This window comes from Amphiura filiformis, chromosome 5 (genome assembly GCF_039555335.1).
Source record: "Amphiura filiformis chromosome 5, Afil_fr2py, whole genome shotgun sequence".
Classification (NCBI taxonomy): Eukaryota; Metazoa; Echinodermata; class Ophiuroidea; order Amphilepidida; family Amphiuridae; genus Amphiura; species Amphiura filiformis.
This window is the reverse complement of record NC_092632.1, coordinates 73,181,489-73,206,728: the sequence shown is the minus strand read 5'-3', so window position 1 is coordinate 73,206,728 and position 25,240 is coordinate 73,181,489. Positions and strand designations below refer to the sequence as shown.

At 36.9% G+C, this 25,240-nt stretch overlaps 1 protein-coding gene across 2 annotated transcripts in view; it reads left to right on the top strand.

The window, feature by feature from the left end:
• Window positions 1-21,130, top strand: part of LOC140153678 (thioredoxin domain-containing protein 16-like) — a 47,505-nt gene extending 26,375 nt beyond the window's left edge. Inside the window, exons 12-19 of one of the 2 annotated variants that reach the window (XM_072176486.1) lie at window positions 1,827-1,979; window positions 4,403-4,640; window positions 5,270-5,409; window positions 8,601-8,685; window positions 9,611-9,743; window positions 11,813-11,973; window positions 17,318-17,523; window positions 20,343-21,130. In XM_072176486.1, coding sequence (XP_072032587.1) covers window positions 1,827-1,979; window positions 4,403-4,640; window positions 5,270-5,409; window positions 8,601-8,685; window positions 9,611-9,743; window positions 11,813-11,973; window positions 17,318-17,523; window positions 20,343-20,626 — 1,400 coding nt within the window. In that variant the 3' untranslated portion in view covers window positions 20,627-21,130. The remainder of the gene's footprint in view (window positions 1-1,826; window positions 1,980-4,402; window positions 4,641-5,269; window positions 5,410-8,600; window positions 8,686-9,610; window positions 9,744-11,812; window positions 11,974-17,317; window positions 17,524-20,342) is intronic. The other variant, XM_072176487.1, reaches the window with a different exon arrangement.
• Window positions 21,131-25,240: the final 4,110 nt, after the last annotated feature.

The window sequence follows — 25,240 nt, the reverse complement described above, 5'->3', positions numbered from 1 at the left end:
AAGTCAAAGTTTTCGCGCGTGAGCACAAAATCAATTGAAAGAACATTTTAAGACCGATATTCCTATTCCTATAGGCCTTATTTGTCTAAAATTTTGTGCGCTCCTCGCGCAATTGTTTCAAGAATGGGGGCATTATTTATCCTTAGCTCTGGGCGCCATGCACAACCCTAGCTACGCCACTGCCCGCATCTAAGATATTCTCGGGTGGGGGTAGGGCCGCCAATTTTGTTTCTTGTTCCAGGCGCTACCAACTCTTAAGTTACGCCACTGGTAACAAGTCACCAAAAATTCAAGTCAAGTCATCTGGCCTAATTTTTAACTCAATTCAAGCCAAATCACTACAAATTCAATGGGGTCAGGCAGGTCACTGAATGTCACTTGAGTCACTTGCCTCTCATTTTATCACAAGTCACATGATATGAAACAACACTTGACCTGCGCGTATGCAAGTGTAAAGTGTGCTGTAAAGTGTGCTGAGGCTTGTGGATCAATGTCTAGGCGTTGTGCCTGTGCGTAGCGCACTATAAATCACTGCGCTTTCTTTCTTTCAAGTGCACAAATGTGTGCACACATAAACATATGATGCTTTCTTATTAAATCATGCACTATTTCCAACAGATCCACCGTCAAATTTTGTTTTTGAAGTTTAAGTTAAGCATATTGCATATTAGCTATGTACCACAGTTTCTAATAATGCCAAATTTGGGATGATTCGTTTTTTGTTAGTGTAGAAAATATTAACTAAACATTTAGTTTAGAATGTATTGCAACAAGTTTAAAAAAATGTTTTTGAATGTTTTAACAATGGTTTATACACCTTGAATAACCCAACATTTAAAGTTAGGTTAGTAAAATATATCTGTCCTCAAGTATTCCTGTTTGGTGGTAAAATCAGACAATTGAACTAAGGCCTAAAAAAAATTGTTTGATTGGCGTAACCCGACCTACCCTAAAATTAGGCCTGACCCTAACTTTTTTTTATTTATTTTTTTTGCAAAAAAAAATAATAAAATTTAAAAAAAATAAATATAAATAAATAAATTTAAAAAAAAGAAGAAAAAAAAGTTCAAAAGTCTTTATCAAACAAAATTTACAGCTTAAAAAGTGAAAAAGAAAAAAAATCCTGAGAAAAATGACAGTATTTCTCTCATTCAGGCCCTATAACTACTATGAGATAAGATCAGTGCTGTATGGTGCCACCATTTTAGTTGCATTGGTAACTAGATTTGTTCTGATATGACTAAAAATTCAATCCCTGGTGCCAATGGCGACCAACTGTTGAAGCTTTTAATCGCCAGCAAATAGGATAGGATAAGTCAAAAGTTTTGATTGTTTTTAAGTATTCAAGATGGCGTCAAAGTCAAAAAGAACTTTGAATTTGATGAATTTTTTGGTAACAAGGAGGAAGATGAAACAACAAAATCAGGGAATCCAACAGCTATTGGTACTATTAATGAAGCTAGTAGAATGTAGTACGTACTAGTGGTGTTATATAAGGTCATGGAACTGGAAATTGAAGTTGGCCTAAAAAACTTAAAATTGAACAGATTTAAACCATTGTAGCAGAATGATTATGAGCGGTTGGAATACGGTGGGAGCAAAATTGGGGTGCCTAAATTTATAAAGTTACGAGCCATTTGCTCCTCAATCAGTTTTTGCACTGTAAAGCACTGGATAAGATTAAGTGATCGCTTATGTGGCCAAGTGGTTAAGGCACAGGTCTCATGAATCTGAGGTCCTGGGTTTGATTCCCATCTCCTTCATTATTTGTGATGGCGACCCTGGTGAAGAAGTATGTTAATGGAAATGTTTATATTCCTATACAGATCAAGAGAAGCAGGACGATGCAGTGGCCTTAGCTGTGGATCAGATGAAACCACTCAAGCTAAATCTTACAGACATACCACATCTAACAGATAAAACATTTGCAGAACATCTTAAGAAAAATAAGATTAGTATAGTCCTCTTCACTGTGAAGTGTAAGTATTCTTAGCATAGAAACCATCAAAATTCAGTCTTTTGCACCTTTGTTTGTAGCTTAGATGTGCTGGAATAGCCTGCTAGTGGCTAAGCTGAAAAGACAAAATGAGACATGAAACTGTAATACTCACTTAGAGAAATTAGCTACATGTATTCAAATGAGGGCTTCAACTCAATACTGCTTTTTGTCCTGGTTTTTGCCAACTTTTCCATATCAAAAATACCTAATGACAGTTTTAATGACTTATCCTTCACTTTTAAGCAATTTATACACAATTTGATTGTTTTAACACTTTCGCTGGGATCACTGAATGGGCCTTTAAAGAAGCAGCATAGAAGTGCATAGATTCAAGTGCAAAACAGCTGCCTTTAATGTGTTGACATCACTGCTACATCAGGTTACAAAATGGTATAAATGACATCTTCAATGAAATTATGGGGCGATTTGGAGATGCAAAGACATACCGTTTCATAGATTAAGGACAGAGTAATGGGAGAGAACATAGACCTTTTCCAAAATCAATGCTTCTGAAGTTTATGTTCAAAGCATATAAAACTATATATTTTTGGAAAGGAAATGAGTCAAGGAATCACATACAGATTAGGGGGTATAAATTAACGGTTATTTGTCTATCCATTTAAGGGGTGGGGTATGAATGTTTGGACAGTATTTATTGTGGGACATTAGAGCACATCAGACATATCGAATTGCATTCTGAATACGAAGAATGTCCTTCTGATATCAAATAATTTTGATTTTTTGATTTTATGGCAAATGATTAAAAATTGATATTTAACAGTACTCGAAGTAAACTTTATAAATCTGATGATTTATAATTAAAGTGTATGTAGGTGGGATGAAAAGCCGACGATCAATTGAAAATTTTGACCTTTTATATTGAAGATATGTATTTTTTCCCAAAACACCAAAAAAAATTAGGTCTTTTTTGGAAAAAAATCCATATCTTCAATATGAAAGGTCAACATTTTTAATTGATCATCGGCTTTTCCTCCCAGCTACATACACTTTAAGAATATATCATTAGATTTATCAAATTTACCGAGGACTGTTATATATCAAAAATGTGAAAAATATCAAATTTTAATAATTTGTCATAAAATTTGTATCATATCGTGAATTTCAAAAAATGAAAATTATTTGATATCAGAAAGACATTCTGCGTATTCAGAATGCAATTTGATATGTCTGATGTGCTCTAATGTCCCACAAAAAATACTGTCCAAACGCTCATTCCAGATCCCTTAAATGGACCACAATCCGTCGGCTAACCGTGTAAGCGTATGTTTAAAAAAAGTTTCTCTTTTTTTTTTGCTTTTGGAGTGTCCCTGGCCCTAGAGCATATGTGACGTGTCATGTCAAAAGCAGACACTTTTGGGCAGGATCGTAAATGGAGAAATAGCCAAAAATCTGCAGGGTGATTTTTTCACAATTTGGGTTTGTTGCGAATTTGTGATGTTATTAATGTTAAAAATATTGTCTGCTAGTTTCAGACTGGAATATAACTGGCATCTTGTAATTTTTGAGACATTTTTCAAGGTAATTCCTACTCTCAACATTGTCAATAATATTTTTAAAGGCCGATATCTCAATTTCCAATTTTATATTACCATAACTTACGAACTCATTATCTTCGCTTAGGAATGTCCACTTTCATTGGGGAAAATGGCGTTATGGTGCAAAATATCTCTATATTTAAGATATGTAAAAACCTCAAAATTTATAACCTGCCCAAAAGTGTGTGATTTTGACATGACACGTCACATATAATTGTGTATAGAAATACAGAGAACACAGCAAATGTAATAAGTGCTTTGCTACTGATTCTATTACCCCCACGACCCATTATTCAAAATCGCGCACTGTGATTTGTTGAAACGCGTCACATGACAGACCATTAATTAGCGATAAAGTGTCAAGGGCAAAGAACTTTTATGTTCTTCTATCATCACACCGCACCTGCTTATGTAGGGAGAATGGAATGTCAGGGGTGTGTTATTGTATGTGCATACCTGCTTATAGGGGAGAATGGAATGTTAGGTTGTGTTATTGGAATGTGCATACGCTTTGGCTACGCGTATGCACTCCACCTTGAGGTAAACAACTTGAAATATTTGGGCAAAAAATTTGATATTTTCTCTTTAAATCACACTATTTTGTGGTAATAGAATAGAAATAAAGGGTGCAGCATTATCCTTTACATGCAAATAATGTGTCCTCGGCAGTAAAAACGTTTAAATAATGGCTGCGCCTCACCCATTATTTACGTTTTTTACTGCCTCGGACACATTATTTTCGTGTAAAGGATCATGCATTACCCTTTATTTCTTAAATATAGCCCTTGAATTTTACCACTGACTACAAACCTTGTACAATCAAGCTCTCATTTGATTATTTCATCAGGGGATCCTCGTAGCCTGGCTTTCTTACACCCTTATCACCAAGCTGCAAAAACCTTGATGAAAGATTTTTCACTGGAAAAAAGTCCACTTGCCCGCGTGGAGTGCTCCGACTGGCCAGATGTGTGCGATAAAAATAATGTGACCAGATTTCCTACCATTAAGGTGTTTGAGTGGAAGAAGTTTGTGAGGGACTACACAGGATCACTTGATACAGATAGTGTCGTCAGCTTCTACAAATTGTGAGTCTGTACCTCTTTATCGAAAAACTTTTTCAAGTGAGTCTCATTAAAGCTCACTATGAAAGCCATTGCGCGTGCAATGCATGCATTCCACGTGAGCCATAGTCATATATACCCAGGGAATGCATAACCCCTGTGGCTGCAGGTTATGAGACAAACCTTTTTTATTTGCTTTAGCCCTAACCCAACCCATGTTTTTTGGTTTAGCAGAAGGGAAAGAAGAAACCAAAAAGGAGAGAGAATGAACAAAAAAGTCACTTGGCACAACAGGGATTTGAACCCCGTACCCCTCGTATGCCACAGAGAAGATCACCGGGCCTTTTTTACAGTTTATCAATGGGAAATGAAAAAAGAGTGCAAGTGGCAAAAAAATAAGAATAAAAGTGTGTTAAAACTCATATAGAAAAAAGAAAATCCTACACTGCACAGCAAATACTTGTCTATACTTACCTGTCAAAGTTATTTATGCTCTTGCATGTATCATCACTCATGAAAAGCAGCTGAATGAAAGTAGTGGAAAGGTATTCTACAGGATGGGTAAAAACGCATTCCTATTTTTAGTGTTGTGCATACAACTCATTTTTACTATCATAGTGATTGAATTTCTTCTTTTTCAATGCTGCATACAGGTTTAAACTCAAGACTCCAGTGATGCTGAGTGATGCCCTCGATGTAGAATATTTCAAGCTTGGTCAAAAACCTGTGGACAATCTTGGTGATCTTGTACAATCAGTTACAGTAGCTGTTATTCCTGAAGTGATGGCTACAGGTATGATATACATTTCATCTTGTCAAAACCAATTATGTATTACTGATCTGACAGTTATGACCATCTTGGGTGATGGCCATCTTCAGAGTGATGTTTTTTGATCCAAATTCTGTACACCAACAGAGAGCACACCAGTGCCCAGAAGGTTGTACATGTGACTAAGATATTGGGCTCCCTCGTCTCTGTTCAAGAATATGGCTACATAAGAAAATAGACAACATAAAACTTATAGCTCTAGAACCAAGTATGCTAGACCTGTGGTATTTTCATTATACAATAGCCTAATTTTTGTATATTTCTTGAAAACACATTTTTAATCTCTTTATGATCAATTTTCAAAATTAATGGAAGATTTAAAAATGCAGAGCAAAATTCTTGACCTATACTCAAAATGTTTGTTGAGTGATTAGACTTGTAAGAAAACATGCAAAATTGCATGTTTTTTGATCCAGTTTCCTTCAAATTATGAAAATAGTAAAATGTGACTTTTATTGCCAGTTGGTACTAACTAAAGGATTAGGATTTAGCTATTTGTCATTTGGCAAAACGGGATAATATTTTTAAATCCTAAAAGCATAGTAGTAACAAGTCAAGTAATTTTGTGGTCGAGTCATTTCGTGGTTGAGTCATTTCTAGCAAAAGTCGAGTCGAATCTATGAGGAAAATTAGTTAATCTGAGTCGCGTCATTTCATATTTGAAAAGTTGATTCTTGAGTCGTGACTCATTACACAAGTCTGCTTTTAGTAGTGTGTTTTTTGTCTCGCCTGAATGTTCAGGGAGAGACTTAGTAATCACTATGGTGTGTGTGTGTCCGTGTGTGTGTGTGTGTGGATGTGTGTGTGTGTGTGTGTTCGGAAAAAGCTTGTGAACGCGTTATCTTGAGAACCGTAAGTGCTATGATGATGAAACTTTATAGGGGGTAGCATGACCAAAGGGTGTCGACCTGATTAGATTTTGAGCGCAAAATATGGTAATTAAGTACCTAATTTGCATAATTTATGCGTAATAAGCAAAATACCTTGTGAACAGATTATCTGGAGATCCGTATGGGGTACAGTGGACGTAACTTGGTGGAGAGTAAGCGTGGCCAGATGTTCTCGACCTGAGTAGATTTTCAGCGCAAAATATGCTAATTAAGTACCTAATTTGCATAATTTATGCGTATTTGATGCGTATCAAGCAAAAAAACCCTTGTGAACAGCTTATCTGGAGATCCGTATGGGGTACAGTGGCGTAACTTTGTGGGGAGTAGCGTGGCCAGATGTTCTCGACCTGATTAGATTTTCAGCGCAAAATATACTAATTAAGTACCTAATTTGCATAATTTATGCGTATTTGATGCGTATCAAGCAAAAAACCCTTGTGAACAGCTTATCTGGAGATCCGTATGGGGTACAGTGGACGTAACTTGGTGAGGAGAAGCGGGGCCAGAGGTTCTCGACCTGACTAGATTTTGAGCGTAAAATATGGTAATTAAGTACCTAATTTGCATAATATATGCGTAATAAGCAAAATACTTTGTGAACAGATTATCTGGAGATCCGTATGGGGTACAGTGACGTAACTTGGTGGGGAGTTGCGTGGCCAGAGGTACTCGACCTGATTAGATTTTCATGAGGTCATAGGTCACATACAAGGTCAAAGGTCAACTGAGGTCACCAAATCTTTTAATAATTAATTTCCAACTGTGCATCACATATCCCAATAACAGCTTGATCGGTCATGTAATTAAGGAAATATGACGACTTTAAGATAGTCGCTTTCTTTGTAAAGTAAAGCAAAGTAGCACTTTCAATGAGTGATAACTTGTAAAGGAAGCATCTTTCTGTTTTGATTTATTTGATGAAATAGTTCTTTGGTATTGCCAAATTTGATTTTTCAGCGCAACATACTTTATCCAATTTCGTGAGGTCAAAGGTCACATACAAGGTCAAAGGTCAACTGAGGTCACCAAATCTTTTAATAATTAATTTTCAACTGTGCATCACATATCCCAATAACAGCTTGATCGGTCATGTAATTAAGGAAATATAGCGACTTTAAGATAGTCGCTTTCCATGTAAAGTATAGCAAAGTAGCACTTTCAATGAGTGATAACTCGTAAAGGAAGCATCTTTCTGTTTTGATTTATTACTTTGATGAAATAGTTCTTTGGTTTTGCCAAATTTTTGAAGGTCATTACGGGTCATCCGAGGTCACTCAGGGTCATCTGAGGTCAAATTAGTAAAAACTGTCGTATGGGCATGAAACTTGATGGGTACAGTCAACATTTCAAGGCAAATTTTTGGAAGTTCATTTTGGGGTCACCAGGGGTCATCTGAGGTCAAATTAGTAAAAACTGTCGTATGGACATGAAACTTGGTGGGTACAGTCAACATTTCAAGCCAAATTTTTGGAAGGTCATTTCGGGGTCATCTGAGGTCAAATTAGTAAAAACTGTTGGATGGACATGAAACTTGGTGGGTACAGTCAACATTTAAAGCCAAATTTTTGGAAGGTCATTTTGAGGTTACCAGGGGTCATCTGAGGTCAAATTAGTAAAAACTGTCAGATGGGCATGAAACTTAGTGGGTACAGTCAACATTTAAAGCCAAATTTTTGGAAGGTCATTTCGGGGTCACCAGGGGTCATCTGAGGTCAAATTAGTAAGAACTGTCGTATGGTCATGCAACTTGGTGGGTACAGTCAACATTTAAAGCCAAATTTTTGGAAGGTCATTTTGAGGTTACCAGGGGTCATCTGAGGTCAAATTAGTAAAAACTGTCGGATGGGCATGAAACTTAGTGGGTACAGTCAACATTTAGAGCCAAATTTTTGGAAGGTCATTTCAAGGCCACCAGGGGTCATCTGAGGTCAAATTAGTAAAAACTGTTGCATGGGCATGAAACTTGGTGGGTACAGTTACCATCGGCCAGATAATCGTGCCCAGCCGATAACCGCCAAATTCATTTACCTCTCTACCAACAGTTATCGCAAAAGCAGGCGGTCACAAAAGCAGGCGAGACTCGTGGTTCGAGAACCGCCTTGTCTGGAATTGAGAGTAGAATATTGAAAACATGAATCCATTTATAGCGCTTTCTATTGCCTTTTCTTTATTGGGAAAAATGAATTGCTCACTGAATTGCTCATAGACTGGATCTAAATTCGGCATAAATATTAATCCTTGTACAACTTGACTTATTATTTGTAGAAATTGAACAGTATAAATTGGTTGCCAAGGAACTGAGAGGAGAGTATGTACTAGGCCTCTGCACTGGGCATTGTGCTGAAGATACGTAAGTCTATATTATTATCTCACTAAAGTTTCCCTTGATATGAAAAACCGACAAGTTTCACAGGAACAGAGGTAGAAAACGGAAAACAAGATTTCATATTGAAATCATTGATAAAAGTGAATGCAATACAAGTAAAAAAGTGTGTCTGTTGTTGATTTCAATCAAATAAATGTGTAAAAAGTGTGTATAGTTTGTAATATATCTTTAATAAACTAAAAGTAAAATTGGACAAACTACGGAAAGCCACAAGAAAAATGAAAAACAGGGAAAGTGACATATTGACAAAACGGAATTTCAAAAGTAGACTTATGGCTTTCGATCTCACAAAACATGTCCCATAACAACATGTACTAAATTTGCCTTAAGAAAACATCATTTTTTTCATCACAGGAGCGAGTCAGTTCTTCTAGCAACAGATATGATGCTTGAAATCAGCCCTTGCTTGATCCCTCTGACTAGAAAAAATATAGGTTGACCGTCATTATTATTACGAATGCCCCTCAAAAGTGTATGATGTCTGGGAATTACCTAATCATGCTAGAGTTTCTATACAGATTTTGTATTTTGGGAGAGGTTTTTTTTATAACTTTTTGCTAAAATTGTGTAAAATCAGCTGTTTTGGAATCAAAATGTATTGGTTTGACTGAAAATTTTTGAAGAAAATTCAGTACATTTTCAAAATTTGTTTGCAAAAAAAATTATTGAATTTTTACGAAAATAAGTTCATCCGCGGCATAATTAATGACAAAATATCACCTCTTACACAAGTCAATATCTTACACAGGCATACCACATTGCTCATTGAGTATGTGTGACTGACTTCATTTGTGCAAACAAGTGCCTTATCCTATAGTTTGTTATTACTCCTGAATCCTTGGTTTTAATAACAATTTATTTATATTTTCATATTTTCTATATATCACAGCCAGGTGACAGCAAACGCTTACTTGTTTGTGGAACGATTCAATGATCCACATAAGGAGGAGACACATTTCAAAGGAGATTTATTTTATCCTGAAATAAGGGCATTCATCGAAAGGGCTAGTTTACCCACTGTGGTAAGTTTGTAATGGACCCTTGATCTTGAAGCCTCATGATTTTTCTCTTCATTTTTTTTTTGTGATAATGTAACATGAGTGTCTTGGCATCATCAACACTGTGGGTATGATTGATGAGTTAGATGTGACCGTGTGAGTGCTTGGCTGACACGAGACTGGTGCTTGTGTTTTGTATGTGAGTGAGAGTGAATGATTGTCGTCTGTGTCTCTTATGTCCTTCTTTGTACCTGTTGATTGTATATATTTGTACCAGCTGTTGATTTTTATGTAAAGGTTCATTCATGATTGTTGGGAACTGGTGGTCCATTGTGTATGTTTTTTCTCCCTCCGCCAGTGCCAAGTACCAAGGGAATAAAAAAAAAAAGTTTGTAGTATATAAATATTATTAAGATTCTTGAAGATGTTCATGATATGATTTTTTTAAATTATTATTTATTTATAACATTTGGCAAAACTCAATATTGACAAACAATAAATTGAAAGGGATGCCTATACATAAATAACATCAAAGTCAAACAGAAATAATAAATAAAAGCACAAAAAGTGGATTTGCGAAATTGTAATGCTTGCAAATATTTATTTTACGTATTGTCCTTAAGGGCTCGGATAGTGATGTTTGCACAGTATTTTGTGGGACCTGAGGGCACATCAGATCAGACACACCAAGTCGCATTCTGAATACGAAGAATGTCCTGATGATATCAAATAATTCTGATTATTTTTTTAAATCGCTATATAATACAAATTGTATGTCAAAGTATTATAATTTAACATTTTTGAAGTTAACAATTTATATTATTGATATTTAACATTCCTCGAAGTAAACTTTATAAACTTAATTAATGATATGTTCTTAAAGGGCAGGTCTATAGCAAAAACAATTAAGTTTATCTCTATTCGAAGAGAATAATTATTACATTACAAGTTGACACTTGTTGCAATTTTTTTGTGCGTATTTCTCCTGAAAAAGGAGAAATTGTGTGGGTAAAGTTCAGCCTCTGGTACGTGTTCTTCCCCCGTTTGAAGCGTACGTGTTCTCCCCCGTTTGACTGATGATGTAGGTAAATGAAGCAGACACTTTATCATGCTCTCATCATACAATCACAATCACTTTGACAAGTTTGACATTAGCAACAATGAGTTGTACTATCACTTACCATATAACAATCCTGCATAACAATATGCACAAAGCCCACACAGTAATTGTTACTATGCGTTTGCTTTGTAATATTTCATCCAACTGAAACTATAGCATTGCAATATACAGGGAAATCAGATACATGAGTTTGTGGACTAACACGGTTTATATGCTAGTTTCAGATGAAATTCTAAGCTCAAATTATGTATTTATTTTTTAGGCCTAATATTTCTCATGATATTGATATACATATGAATTGTAATATCACAATTGTCTAATATATAAAAAAAGAAGCTGCTGATTTTATCCATATGTTAAAAACCATGAAATTTGTAATACTTAATTTGGAATTTTTTCTGTGAACAGCAACAGTATACGTTCTGTCCATTGAGAGCGTTTATAGTCCCTTTTCTCACAGCGGGCACATCTCATTTCATGACGTCACCGGTTTTCTAGGCCAAATCTGTCTCGTTCGAAGGAACTCACCGCTCAAGTTGGTTTTTGCGGAATATCAATTTTAAACGTCTTATTTTCTCAAAAAGGAGTCATTTTCATTGTCCTCATAATATTAGCTTGCCAATGATATGATGTTGTTTTTGCTATAGACCTGCCCTTTAATGTGTATGCAACTGGGAGGAAAACCTGTCCATCATATGAAAATTTTGACCTTTTCTATTGAAGATATACATGCATTTTCATAAAAGACCTACAAATTTCATGTCTTCTGGGAAACTTTATGTATATCTTCAATACAAAAGGTCAAAATTTTCAATTGATGGTAAAGCCTCGTTGAATGGAACAGTCCATTTTTACCTCCTGGAAAATATGCTTACCGTTGTACTCATCAACGTTCAATATTTGTATATTTCTTGGTAATATTTGATTGGCACATATTAATTTGTAAAGTAATGTTCCTGTTATTTTTTTCCAGCCTGAACTGACACCAGCCAGTCTTCCCAAGTTATTATGGTACAACACTCCTTTCGTGATTTTATTCCGTGTCCCTGGAGACGAAGCATCACAAAATATAGAAGAAATGTTGGTAAAGCTGACTGAATTTGAAAATAGAGTAGTGATGGCTTGGATGGATGCGTAAGTTATTACAAGTTTATTATTTATAAAATTATTGAATATCAATCTCAGTCAACTCTCCGCGCAGGTGACAACTGCAGACGACAAGTTTTAAACAAATTTAAAAATTAAAAAATTTCAGAATTGTACATTTTCATTTTTGGAATCACCATGAAAAATGCATTAAAATGAGCACAAACAAGCCTGGTATTGGTTCAGTGGTTCTTAGGATAGCTCTTGATATTTTGAGAAAATACCTCAAAACTTGGGAGTTTTTACATTGAAGACTATGACTTAAGTTTGTTTCGCTTTTATAAGGTGAAAATTATTTGGCTTTTGTTACTGCTTGCGTCAATCAAGTCCTAACAACTCACGCTTGCATAAATTCACACAAGCGTGCGCCAGTCCCGCATTACGTAATGCACAACTAGCATAAGCACTGCGCCCAACTGCGTCAGTGTTGTAGTCGAGACCGGCCTGTCCGAGACCGAGACCAGGCAGTCCGAGACCAAGACCGAGACCGGCTGGTCCGAGACCAAGACCAAGACCGGCAGGTCCAAGACCAAGACCGAGACCGGGCTTGAAAGTAATATCAATATCAGTGGAGCCGCAAGCATTAAACAGTTGGGAACAAGCAGGCCTATTTTGATCGATTTTATTGAGACTTATCAGATTATTGTAGCCGTTAATGAAGGTGTGTTTTGATGGGTCATTACTCGCACAAAATGTTGCAATTTTACCCTATTTGGGCCCAAGACACAGTGTTTTTTGTGATAAAAAGGAAGATACACAAGGCAAATCCTGCTTTATTGTTTTCTTCTATTTTCGATTTTTAGGGGGGACGTCACCCTTGCCAATATTTAAGGGGCGTGTCCTTCATCCCCGCTTCTGACGCATGTTGATAATGAATGATAATTATCTCAGTGACTTGTACAAGATGGGCCATAAAATCCATATTTAGCACTAGCTTTTTAAGCAAGTTACCAAAATTTTATTTCTTCACAAAATTTGGATCCCAAAGCAAGAGAAATAAGGGTAGTTAACATGGTTAAAATGATTAATATAGGCCTACGGTACAACATCTAAATGATAATTTATGTACCCAAAAGCTAAAACATGGAGTTCTATGATGCGCTTTTGATCATTAGGCCTATATGATCTATGTTACAAATTTATGCAGCATTATCCGCTATGGAATTTGGAAAAAAAAGATCCTCGGCAAAATAAATGTTGCTCTTTAAAAAGATAATATATTCACTATATAATTTTGAAGCCAAACGTGTTGCAGAGCATTTTCCAAAAAAGTAGTACGACACTTAAATAACCTAAGGTCTATAATCATGATAATGTGGACTTTAGGATAGATTTCAAAATAACTTTTATCAATCACATCGTAAAAATGTTGTTTGTTAAATGTTTTCTGCCAACTTTATAATAACATTTAACAAATTCTGAACCTGTGAAACCTTATTGTAAAAAGAAAATGTTTCATAATCTTTCCTAGCGTCTACAGTAGACATGTTAACAATATCTGGTAACCTTTGCGAGTCCTTTAAAATGCTATGAAGAAAAGTAAGAAGGGCTTCTGTGTTTGCTGGAATTAACTGTAATGTTGCTCCTTTTTGAACGATGTATAGTATTTGATTTTTAGGCAAATGCAAAGAACTATGATGTCTTGCTGAAAATAGATTTTAACGGAGCTGTAGATATAATCTAGGATTCTGGAGATCGAGATAGAGTTTACTAGCATGAAAGTAAATTGAGATAGAGTTAGTTTATGATGAATTTATACGATATTTAATTTTAAATAATTGGGCCTAATTATAAATAATTGAGTAGGTCTTAAGTTAAGAATGAGAATGTTAATTGGAGATTTAGTTTTTAATCTTTAACATGTTTAATGATTCAATTTATGAAAACTGTTTGAGCAGAATTAACTGCTGCCAAATGACCAGAATGGTGCTATTTTACTGGTCTCGAAGCCGGTCTTGGACCGAGACCTCGAGACCAGGAGGGCCGAGACCAAGACCAGGCTTAGCTGGTCTCGAGACCGGTCTCAAGACCGAGGCCGGTCTCGAGACCTACAACACTGAACTGCGTGCATGCCATTCTATATCAATACACGGTGTTACAAGTCTTATTTTTCCACCTTATAATAAGCCGAACAAACTTTAGCACGCAGAGCATTAATGTTTTAGAGAATGATGCATACAAATTCAGTAAATGACACATTACTTTGTCTTCAAATTCCCCTGACAGCTCTCCTGATTCTGGAGGGTGTCGTCTGCTAGTAAATTACATTGCTTTCTCTTCAAATTTCCGTCTCAGCTCTCCCGATTCTGTAGGGCGTCATCTGCTAGTAAATTACATTGCTTTCTCTTCAAATTTCCGTCTCAGCTCTCCCGATTCTGTAGGGCGTCATCTGCTAGTAAATTACATTGCTTTCTCTTCAAATTTCCGTCTCAGCTCTCCCGATTCTGTAGGGCGTCATCTGCTAGTAAATTACATTGCTTTCTCTTCAAATTTCCGTCTCAGCTCTCCCGATTCTGTAGGCCGTCATCTGCTAGTAAATTACATTGCTTTCTCTTCAAATTTCCGTCTCAGCTCTCCCGATTCTGTAGGGCGTCATCTGCTAGTAAATTACATTGCTTTCTCTTCAAATTTCCGTCTCAGCTCTCCCGATTCTGTAGGGCGTCATCTGCTAGTAAATTACATTGCTTTCTCTTCAAATTTCCGTCTCAGCTCTCCCGATTCTGTAGGGCGTCATCTGCTAGTAAATTACATTGCTTTCTCTTCAAATTTCCGTCTCAGCTCTCCCGACTCTGTAGGGCGTCATCTGCTAGTAAATTACATTGGTTTCTCTTCAAATTTCCGTCTCGGCTCTCCCGATTCTGTAGGGCGTCATCTGCTAGTAAATTACATTGCTTTCTCTTCAAATTTGCGTCTCAGCTCTCCCGATTCTGTAGGGCGTCGTCTGCTAGTAAATTACATTGCTTTCTCTTCAAATTTCCGTCTCAGCTCTCCCGATTCTGTAGGGCGTCATCTGCTAGTAAATTACATTGCTTTCTCTTCAAATTTCCGTCTCAGCTCTCCCGATTCTGTAGGGCGTCATCTGCTAGTAAATTACATTGCTTTCTCTTCAAATTTCCCCTGACAGCTCTCCTGATTCTGGAGGGTGTCGTCTGCTAGTAAATTACATTGCTTTCTCTTCAAATTTCCGTCTCAGCTCTCCCGATTCTGTAGGGCGTCATCTGCTAGTAAATTACATTGCTTTCTCTTCAAATTTCCGTCTCAGCTCTCCCGATTCTGTAGGCGTCATCTGCTAGTAAATTACATTGCTTTCTCTTCAAATTTCCGTCTCAGCTCTCCCGATTCTGTAGGGCGTCATCTGCTAGTAAATTACATTGCTTTCTCTTCAAATTTCCGTCTCAGCTCTCCCGATTCTGTAGGGCGTCATCTGCTAGTAAATTACATTGCTTTCTCTTCAAATTTCCCCTGACAGCTCTCCTGATTCTGGAGGTGTCGTCTGCTAGTAAATTACATTGCTTTCTCTTCAAATTTCCGTCTCAGCTCTCCCGATTCTGTAGGGCGTCATCTGCTAGTAAATTACATTGCTTTCTCTTCAAATTTCCGTCTCAGCTCTCCTGATTCTGAAGGGTGTCGTCTGCTAGTAAATTACATTGCTTTCTCTTCAAATTTCCGTCTCAGCTCTCCTGATTCTGTAGGGCGTCGTCTGCTAGTAAATTACATTGCTTTCTCTTCAAATTTTTGTTTCAGATCTCCTGATTCTGTAGGAAGTCTTCTGCTAGTAAATTACATTGCTTTCTCTTCAAATTTCCGTCTCAGCTCTCCCGATTCTGTAGGGCGTCATCTGCTAGTAAATTACATTGCTTTCTCTTCAAATTTCCCCTGACAGCTCTCCTGATTCTGGAGGGTGTCGTCTGCTAGTAAATTACATTGCTTTCTCTTCAAATTTCCGTCTCAGCTCTCCCGATTCTGTAGGGCGTCATCTGCTAGTAAATTACATTGCTTTCTCTTCAAATTTCCGTCTCAGCTCTCCCGATTCTGTAGGCGTCATCTGCTAGTAAATTACATTGCTTTCTCTTCAAATTTCCCCTGACAGCTCTCCTGATTCTGGAGGGTGTCGTCTGCTAGTAAATTACATTGCTTTCTCTTCAAATTTCCGTCTCAGCTCTCCCGATTCTGTAGGGCGTCATCTGCTAGTAAATTACATTGCTTTCTCTTCAAATTTCCCTGACAGCTCTCCTGATTCTGTAGGGCGTCATCTGCTAGTAAATTACATTGCTTTCTCTTCAAATTTCCGTCTCAGCTCTCCCGATTCTGTAGGGCGTCATCTGCTAGTAAATTACATTGCTTTGTCTTCAAATTTCCCTGACAGCTCTCCTGATTCTGTAGGGCGTCATCTGCTAGTAAATTACATTGCTTTCTCTTCAAATTTCCGTCTCAGCTCTCCCGATTCTGTAGGGCGTCATCTGCTAGTAAATTACATTGCTTTGTCTTCAAATTCCCCTGACAGCTCTCCTGATTCTGGAGGGTGTCGTCTGCTAGTAAATTACATTGCTTTCTCTTCAAATTTCCGTCTCAGCTCTCCCGATTCTGTAGGGCGTCATCTGCTAGTAAATTACATTGCTTTCTCTTCAAATTTCCGTCTCAGCTCTCCCGATTCTGTAGGGCGTCATCTGCTAGTAAATTACATTGCTTTCTCTTCAAATTTCCCTCTCAGCTCTCCCGATTCTGTAGGGCGTCGTCTGCTAGTAAATTACATTGCTTTCTCTTCAAATTTCCCACACAGATCTCCTGATTCTGTAGGGTGTCATCTGCTAGTAAATTACATTGCTTTCTCTTCAAATTTCCGTCTCAGATCTCCTGATTCTGGAGGGTGTCGTCTGCTAGTAAATTACATTGCTTTCTCTTCAAATTTCCGTCTCAGCTCTCCCGATTCTGTAGGGTGTCGTCTGCTAGTAAATTACATTGCTTTCTCTTTAAATTTCCGTCTCAGCTCTCCCGATTCTGTAGGGCGTCATCTGCTAGTAAATTACATTGCTTTCTCTTCAAATTTCCGTCTCAGCTCTCCTGATTCTGGAGGGTGTCGTCTGCTAGTAAATTACATTGCTTTCTCTTCAAATTTCCGTCTCAGCTCTCCCGATTCTGTAGGGTGTCGTCTGCTAGTAAATTACATTGCTTTCTCTTTAAATTTCCGTCTCAGCTCTCCCGATTCTGTAGGGCGTCATCTGCTAGTAAATTACATTGCTTTCTCTTCAAATTTCCGTCTCAGCTCTCCTGATTCTGGAGGGTGTCGTCTGCTAGTAAATTACATTGCTTTCTCTTCAAATTTCCCACGCAGATCTCCTGATTCTGTAGGAAGTCGTCTGCTTCACGGTTACAACTTTAAGGACACCAGTCCACCCAACTTAGTCTTTCTACATCATGCTACTAGTCGTGTGTGTAATTATCCTAATATTGTGGATATTGCATGGGATAAAAACGAGTTGTTCAGCCAAGTCATTCAGTGGATGATTGATCTACTACAAAATGAAGGCAGTTGTAATGGTGAGTACAGGAAATTAGGCTATTCCATTTAAATTTCACATGACCCCTGTGGAAGATTTTGGAAATATCTTTCACAGGGGGAGTCTGTTTTTCAAATGTAATTGGTCAGAGTTCATCATTTTGAAACCTATACTCCCCATGTATTATGGCTTTACCTATATCTTCCACAACTGGAGCGAGTATTTGAAACGGAAGTTACCCAATTGTCTATTCTATTCCAAACTTATATTCCATCTGTGGTGTGGATTTTAAATGGAACAGCCCATTGGAAAGGACTGGCCTATGCTACTCTGATGTTAATGCCTACGGAGATTCTCAGTGCAAAGATTAAACCTGCCCTCAATTTGAATGCGAATTTTGGGTATTTGACCAAGTTGATCAGGCCATAGCTACGAAACACACTTTCATCCTGTTAGCTAGTCCAATGGGCTATTCCATTTAAAACCCATACTACCCCTGTGGAAGATTTTGGAAATATCTTCCACAGGGGGAGTATGAATTTTAAATAGAATGAATGCATTAAGCAGCACCATTTAAATTTCATACACCTTCTGAGAAAGATTCAACCCGAATCGTCCACTGAGGGAGGGTGAGCTTTAAATGGAGCTGCTAATGTGTTCATTCCATTTGAAATTCATACTCCCCTGTGGAAGATATTTTCAAAATCTTCCACAGGGGGAGGGTTGATTTTAAATGGAAAAGCCCAATACTGATATATATTTGGTACTTACTAGCCAGATGTGCTTTTGACTTGATCTGATCAATAATTGTTGAAATTTAGAGGCACAATGATGATTGGATTTTTTGAAGTGTCACCTTATGCCTGATTGTCGGGTATATGAGGGGGTATCAAAAAGTTTTAGAAATTGCCCAGAAGTGAAAGAGCTATATCAATGAAATTTTGTCAGTGCAATCACTGGTCCTTATGTACATTATGGTGCAAAAATGGTCTCATAAGTATGTTTACTTTTTTTACAGGAGCTAGATGTCACTACCTGCCTATGTAACCGCATAACCAGCAAAATGGAGAAAATTGAGGCATGCAGCATGATTAAGTTCCATTTTAATGGTTACAGTGCCCAGAAAATCTGTGATGAAATAAAAATTCCTTTTCCAAACAGCAACAGTGACATATCACAATCACCACCGAAGATAACTTTCATTTCATCATCAATTTTCTAGGCACTGCAACCCTTCAAAAGCAGGATCTTAATAATGCTGCTTGCCTCCATTTTCTCAATCTTGCAGTTTATGCGCAGTAACTGGGGCAGCGGGTTATTGGCATCTAGTACCACCTGTAAAAAAAGTAAACATACCTATGAGACCATTTTTGGACCATAATGTACATAAGGACCACTGATTGCACTGACAAAATTTCATTGATATAGCTCTTTCACTTATGGGTGATTTCTAAAACTTGTTGATACCCCCTCGTATGTGTCCTGCTACCATAAAATGAGCATAAAGTCGCAAGTTTCAAAACATCCTGGCTGCTGCGTTGGTGTTCTTTGTTTCACGCGCACCTGTTCAAGCCAATTGTATGCCTGTATGTACTTTGTGAATGGGGGCACAATGGGCTACTGGCTTGTACAGGTACGCTGCAAACAAAGAACATCAACTCAGCAGCCAGGATGTCTCGAAACTACATGTACCAACTTGCGACTTTACATTCATTTCTTGATAGAAGGTCACATATGGAGTTGCATGCAGGGTGTGCATATACCACTATTTTATTCAAAATGGCCCCTGTGGTGTCCTCCTTTCCATATTATAGATTCACTCAGGAAAAGTTTGAAGGGTATGTCTGATATATGTGATAGATATCATTGTGTAATATTCGACTTCCTTGAACAAGATAGTTTGTCCATTTGATATGTAAATGGAAGGTGTATAAACACCACCATCAAAGTATAGTTTGAATGCAGGGCTGATGGTTACAGATGTAGGTGCTAAGATAATACTAATCCAGTTGAAATTTATACATCCTCTATAGAAGACATGACCTCAATCACATGGTACCGTATTTCGTCAAATAGTCGCCTCCCCTCAAATAAACGCCCCCACCACTTTTTTCAACCAAGATGTTTCAAAAATGCCGATATTTCCATGCTATCTCGTGTAGTAAGCTTACCAAGTTGCCCACATGGTCGATAATAGCGTCAATTGGCGAAAATCTGGATTGGAAACCCGAAAGTGAACCAGAAGTCAGTGTTTCTAGTTCAAAGTTCGTCATTTTAGCGTGAGTTTTAAGATTGCCTAATGATTTTAATGGGAATTATCGTTCTAAAATTGACCTTGAATAAACGACCCCCCCCCTTGGGAAATGTAACGCCCGCGGGGGCGTTTATTTGATGAAATACGGTATGTAGATTTCAAATAGAGTCACCCATTCAGGTAATCTCATTTTAAATTCACACTCTTTGTGTGGGAGATTAAGGTCATGTCTTCCATGAGAGGTGTATGGATTTTAATTGGAACAGCCCATATATGTGACCCTGTTCACAGCTAAACAGCTGGTTGCACTAGATTGGTAGCCATCTGAAAAAAAAAAAGCGCAGGGATTTATAGTACACTACGCACAGGCACAACGCCTTGACATTGATCCACAAGCCTCAGCATACTTTACAAGATGACCACATGTTAGATATTACAGATTGGGACACTTGGCCCAACACACAATTTCTTTTTTTGTTCACTAGAATATAGCCTTTTTCTAAATTGACAAATTGTGCCAAATTTTAACAAAGCTTGAGTTACTACATATAATGTTAGGCAAATCTTTCAGTAGGAACTAATTTTGGTTTTCTTTTGCTTCACAGTACTTGAGAGTGGCCATCACGAACCACAAGTCCCCAGCTACGACTTCCTGTCACGTATCAAAGCAAACCGACAGAGAAAGGACGAGCAAGCAGACCAAGCACGAGGGCGCTTTGGTCCGCAGAAAACAGTAGAAATACCGGATGAAGGAGATGAGGTAGAGGGTGATGCAGGTGAAGAGAAGAAGCCGATGGAGAAATATGAAGATGAAATGTTTGGAATGGAAAAAGATGATGATATGAAGAACCAAATGCAGGCAGAAAAGCCTACACATACAGAATTATGAGGTGGCAATTAGGAGGGCATGTTTCATACCTAAAATGTATGCAATATTTTGTTATTATGTCATGGTGCATAAATCATCCTCGTCTTAGTTGAGGATGCTAGTTCTATATAAAAGGGGGTTAAGTCACACTGAGTGCATTTTGAGAAAAATGGCAAAGAATATTGCTATGACTATGTAGTTTCAGTGCAAGGTGGTGGTTATATCCCGAGGGGGGTACTTAAGTTTGGTTTTGGTAGGGACGTGCCGCTGAGATTTTGGAAGTAGACCCATAAATATACCAAGTTTTCAAGAAATTTGGACCCATTGATATACCAAAAGTCAAAATTTTCGGCCAAATTTATCCAAAATTGTCTTAGTTTTTACAAATTTTCCCAAAATTTTGGGCAAATTTTGGCTAGATTAAGGAAAAATTGGGCTGTTTTCCGAAAAAATGGAGAAAATTTTGAAAAAAGGACCCATTCATATACTAAAATAGGCTTTGAAAAAGGGGTCATTGATATACCAGAAGGCTGAAAATGCTACCCATGTTTTATGCACGTCCCGTATGGTCATTTGTACTGAGTACCCCCCCGGTTATATCCATGCAGTTTCAACAGAAACCACATTATTTTACTATGAAACATGCATAGGTGTAGACAGCCCCCTTGTAGCAGAAACTGACACTGACTCCATTTTCGTAATTTTGTGACTTATCCACTTATCATCCTCAACTTGTGGAGATTTGAATTAAGCAAGGGCAACATTTTCTTGTCTTCTAAGCAGTGTGCACACTTTTTTGGTGCATTGAAATTAGTATTATGTTCTCAAAATTCTTTCCACCTAATCTCATTTTAACTTGTCAAAATAATGACATACAGGGTGTATCAAAATAGAAAAGATTCAATTTGCCCCTTGCATTTGCTCAAAAAACTTTTTTAAGTTTTTAAAAATATTTCTTGTTACCCTATTTGTAAGTATGGTTCATTTGCCAGTCATATTTGACAGTGCCATATAAATCAAAATGTGTTAACTGTCACTTTTTTGTGTTCTTCTTTTGGGGGGCGGGGGACAAATATGCATATTAGGTTTTTGTTAGAATATTGCAGAATATTGTGTGCAGACTTGTTAAATTTCAGAAATATGGGATCATATTAACATTTTAAGAAATTCAGTGTAAAATATTGTACACATTTTATATTTGGTATTTATTGCTGAACTAACAGTTCTAAAAGGCAGCTTAAAAGCTTACACAGGGTATTAAATTAGAGACTTTGTTACAGTTTTGCAGTTTTCTATTTTGAAAGTATGTGCAAGTTGAAGGTATGAGATATGGGGCATTGTTATACACATTAATTTTTGCTGCTCATATCAAAATTGCTGGAGCAATATAAATCGAGTTTTAAACTTATTGTTTTAATGGTAGGCTTCAATATAAGATAGAAAACAGAACATTTGGACCATGTCCCATTAATGATTGCAAGTTGAAGGAATTAGTACAATATCATACCTAATTGCCAGGTATTTTGCCAAAATTTGCAGCATGAAACAAATACACAGATTTTTAAAAATATTACTTTAATACCAATATCTCTGCTATTATTCTATTGATAATATTAACATTTTAACAGCTTGGTTTCTCTAAATTTCTTTTGTATTATATTATTTATAAGTGAGAGCCCATGGTTCAAAACTTAAAGAGGGATATATTATATGTATATATCGGTCAAATAACAAATATTTTCTTAATTTATAATAACAGATGGTGTGCTAACAAGTGTGTGGATATTCCACATGAATTAAAGGGCATTTTGTGATCCACAGCATCATCCCCCCACTTTCAAAAAAAAAAAAAAGTAGAGATTTTTATATCACTGGAAACCTCTGGTTACATAATATTTATGTACAAAAAATTTCTTGCAGATTAATTCTGTTTAGCATAAATATTATGAAATTTGAATTACGTTATGGTACACCAAAACGAAATTACAACACATTTTCTTTGGAGCAGTGTAATACACATAATCATGTATAACTCGCAAACGCAAAATCGGAATCAACTGAAATTATGGGAATAAGCTTTTTTTGTGGATATCTACTGAAAAATGTTATAAAAAGATGATGCTAGGATCACAAAATACTCCTTTAATACTATTTATCTTCTCTCTTCATACAATAAGAGCAAGTAACTCAGAAATATTTTTTCTTTTCATTTATCATGTTGCACTGAAATAATAGGTCCTAATGCAACTAAAACAAGCAGAACCATTCATTTTATTTCCAAAAATGCATTTTCCCATTTCCCTTGGCCATAAAATCGTAACTGAAAAAAAAAATCAGTATTAAACATTTTTGTCAGTATGTTATTAATATTAGCATTATAATATATGTATGTGCATTTTGTAATTTAATGTATGTTTATGATTGTTTGATTCTTTGCCATATGTAACAAAAGAATAATTTCAGCAGTACCCAGTACAGAATATTTGAAAGTAACCCAACATATTATTGAAGACTTGGAGCCAGAACTAGTTATGTGCCCTAGGATAGTTGGATTAGATACACCATTTCTAGCATGCAGGACTGTATATCAAGGTTGACAATAACCAAAATGCAGGGTTTTTTTTTTTTGGGGGGGGGGTCAAAATTGGTATGTTATAAAGAAATATATAACAAAATACTCCAACATTTGGGCAGCCATGGTAGTCCTACTTGCTGTGTTCCTGTTGGGATTAACTTGTACATGGTCAATGTGTCTATATCAGGCCTTCTCAACTAGTTTATTTGAAGTGCCAACTGGGAAATTTTAGTGATAATGAAGTGCCAACATGTTTAGGGAGCATTTTGTAAGGGAGCGTGTGCGCGATCGAACGCATATAGCGGATGTGGTCCAGGAGACCCGCGCCATATGGCCACTGTAGGGTTCCAGTGTGAAAGCCCCAGCCGCGGGGGTCCAGGGGGCAGCGCCCCGGAAGCTCTGAGATTTTAAGGCTATCTAAAAGCTCATGTGGTATTTTCACCCATTTTTTGTAAACAATTTATGAGGAAAAAACTAGTAAATATACCGTGCGTCACTTCATGCGCCACTTCGACTAACTCCAAGCGCCACAAGTGGCGCGCGCGCCGCCAGTTGAGAAGGCCTGGTCTATATCCTATACTATAGTCTATTCGGCTTCCTCGAGAGAGAGAGTGACATCAGTTGTAGTAAATTGCCTGCGTAGGTGACTAAAAGAATTGGCATGTTTACACGCGGGATCTAAGGTGGTGCATCTTTACACACGCGAAGTAACTCTGCAAAGTACTGACATCACTCTCTCTCAAGATAAGCAAATGGACTAAAGTAGAATAATTGTGTTTGTAGCAGTTTCTGATTTTTAAGAAACAACTCAAAACATCAGTTTTTGACCTAGGCAGGTCTGATCCTAAGCCAGCGACATAATGTATTAAAATGGGTAAGAACGGTGAAGCTTTCAAAACTGTTTTGTAAATAAAAAATTTAACTTTTTTTTGTGCAAAACTATTGATATGTTCATAGCAACATACATCTTGCCATCTGATTTTCAGGAATTAAACTTGATATTATTTTTGATACAAAGCCCCTTTAGAAAGAAGAACATTATGCAAGTGGAAATTTTTTTTCTCACTTACTAAATTAACATGTTGGCTAACGTATATATATTGGGATATGCCAATGTCACTAATGGTGCTATGAGAACTAAGTATTAACTCGTTTTATATTAGATATATTATAAGGTACTCATTCCACATTAAAGGTTCCATTCTACTCTATTCAATTATTAGGCTATTCCATTTCAAATCCACACCCCACCTGTGGAAGGTTTTGGAAATATCTTTTACAGGGGGAGTATGCACTTCTTGAATGAGCATATTAATTGAAACCTCATTAGGTATAACTCATTTCACTATTCATCAGCTGAATAGTAACCAGCAATTTGTAATTGTATGTTGTGTTACATATATAGAATTTTAGAACCTTAAAACTGTCTTGCATGGTTGCAAATCATGTAGAGTTATGTATAAGAATGTTACAAGGTAGATAATTTATACAATATACTTTGTCATAGTATGCATATAATGCATTGTACTGTGTCTGGTGACGCTTACTTCAAGGAAGAACTGTCTTGTCAATTGCTGTTGTGTTTTTTGCTGCCTTGTAGCGGTGTTCCAAGTGGTGGTGGCATTAAAATATTTGTATTCATTATGTGTGCACATACACACAAGGAAGGTGTTCCATGTCAGTGCATTTTGCTGTTGTGTCAGTTGGACAACTGTTTGGTTACCTGACCAGTGTTTAGAGTAGAGTATTGAAGTAATCCTGTGTGCAATTTTTGTTCATTTTTTATGGAGAGGATTTTAAGATATGTGACGTGTCATGTCAAAAGGAGACACTTTTGGGCAGGTTATCAATTTTGAGGTTTTTACAAATCTTAGATATAGAGATATTTTGCTCCACAACGCCGTTTTCCCCAATTAAATCGGACATTCGTAAGGGAAGATATTGAGTTCGTAAGTTATGGTATTATAAAATTGGAAATTGAGATATCAGCCTTTAAAAATATTATTGACAATGTTGAGAGTAGGAATTACCTTGAAAAATGTCTCAAAAAATACAAGATG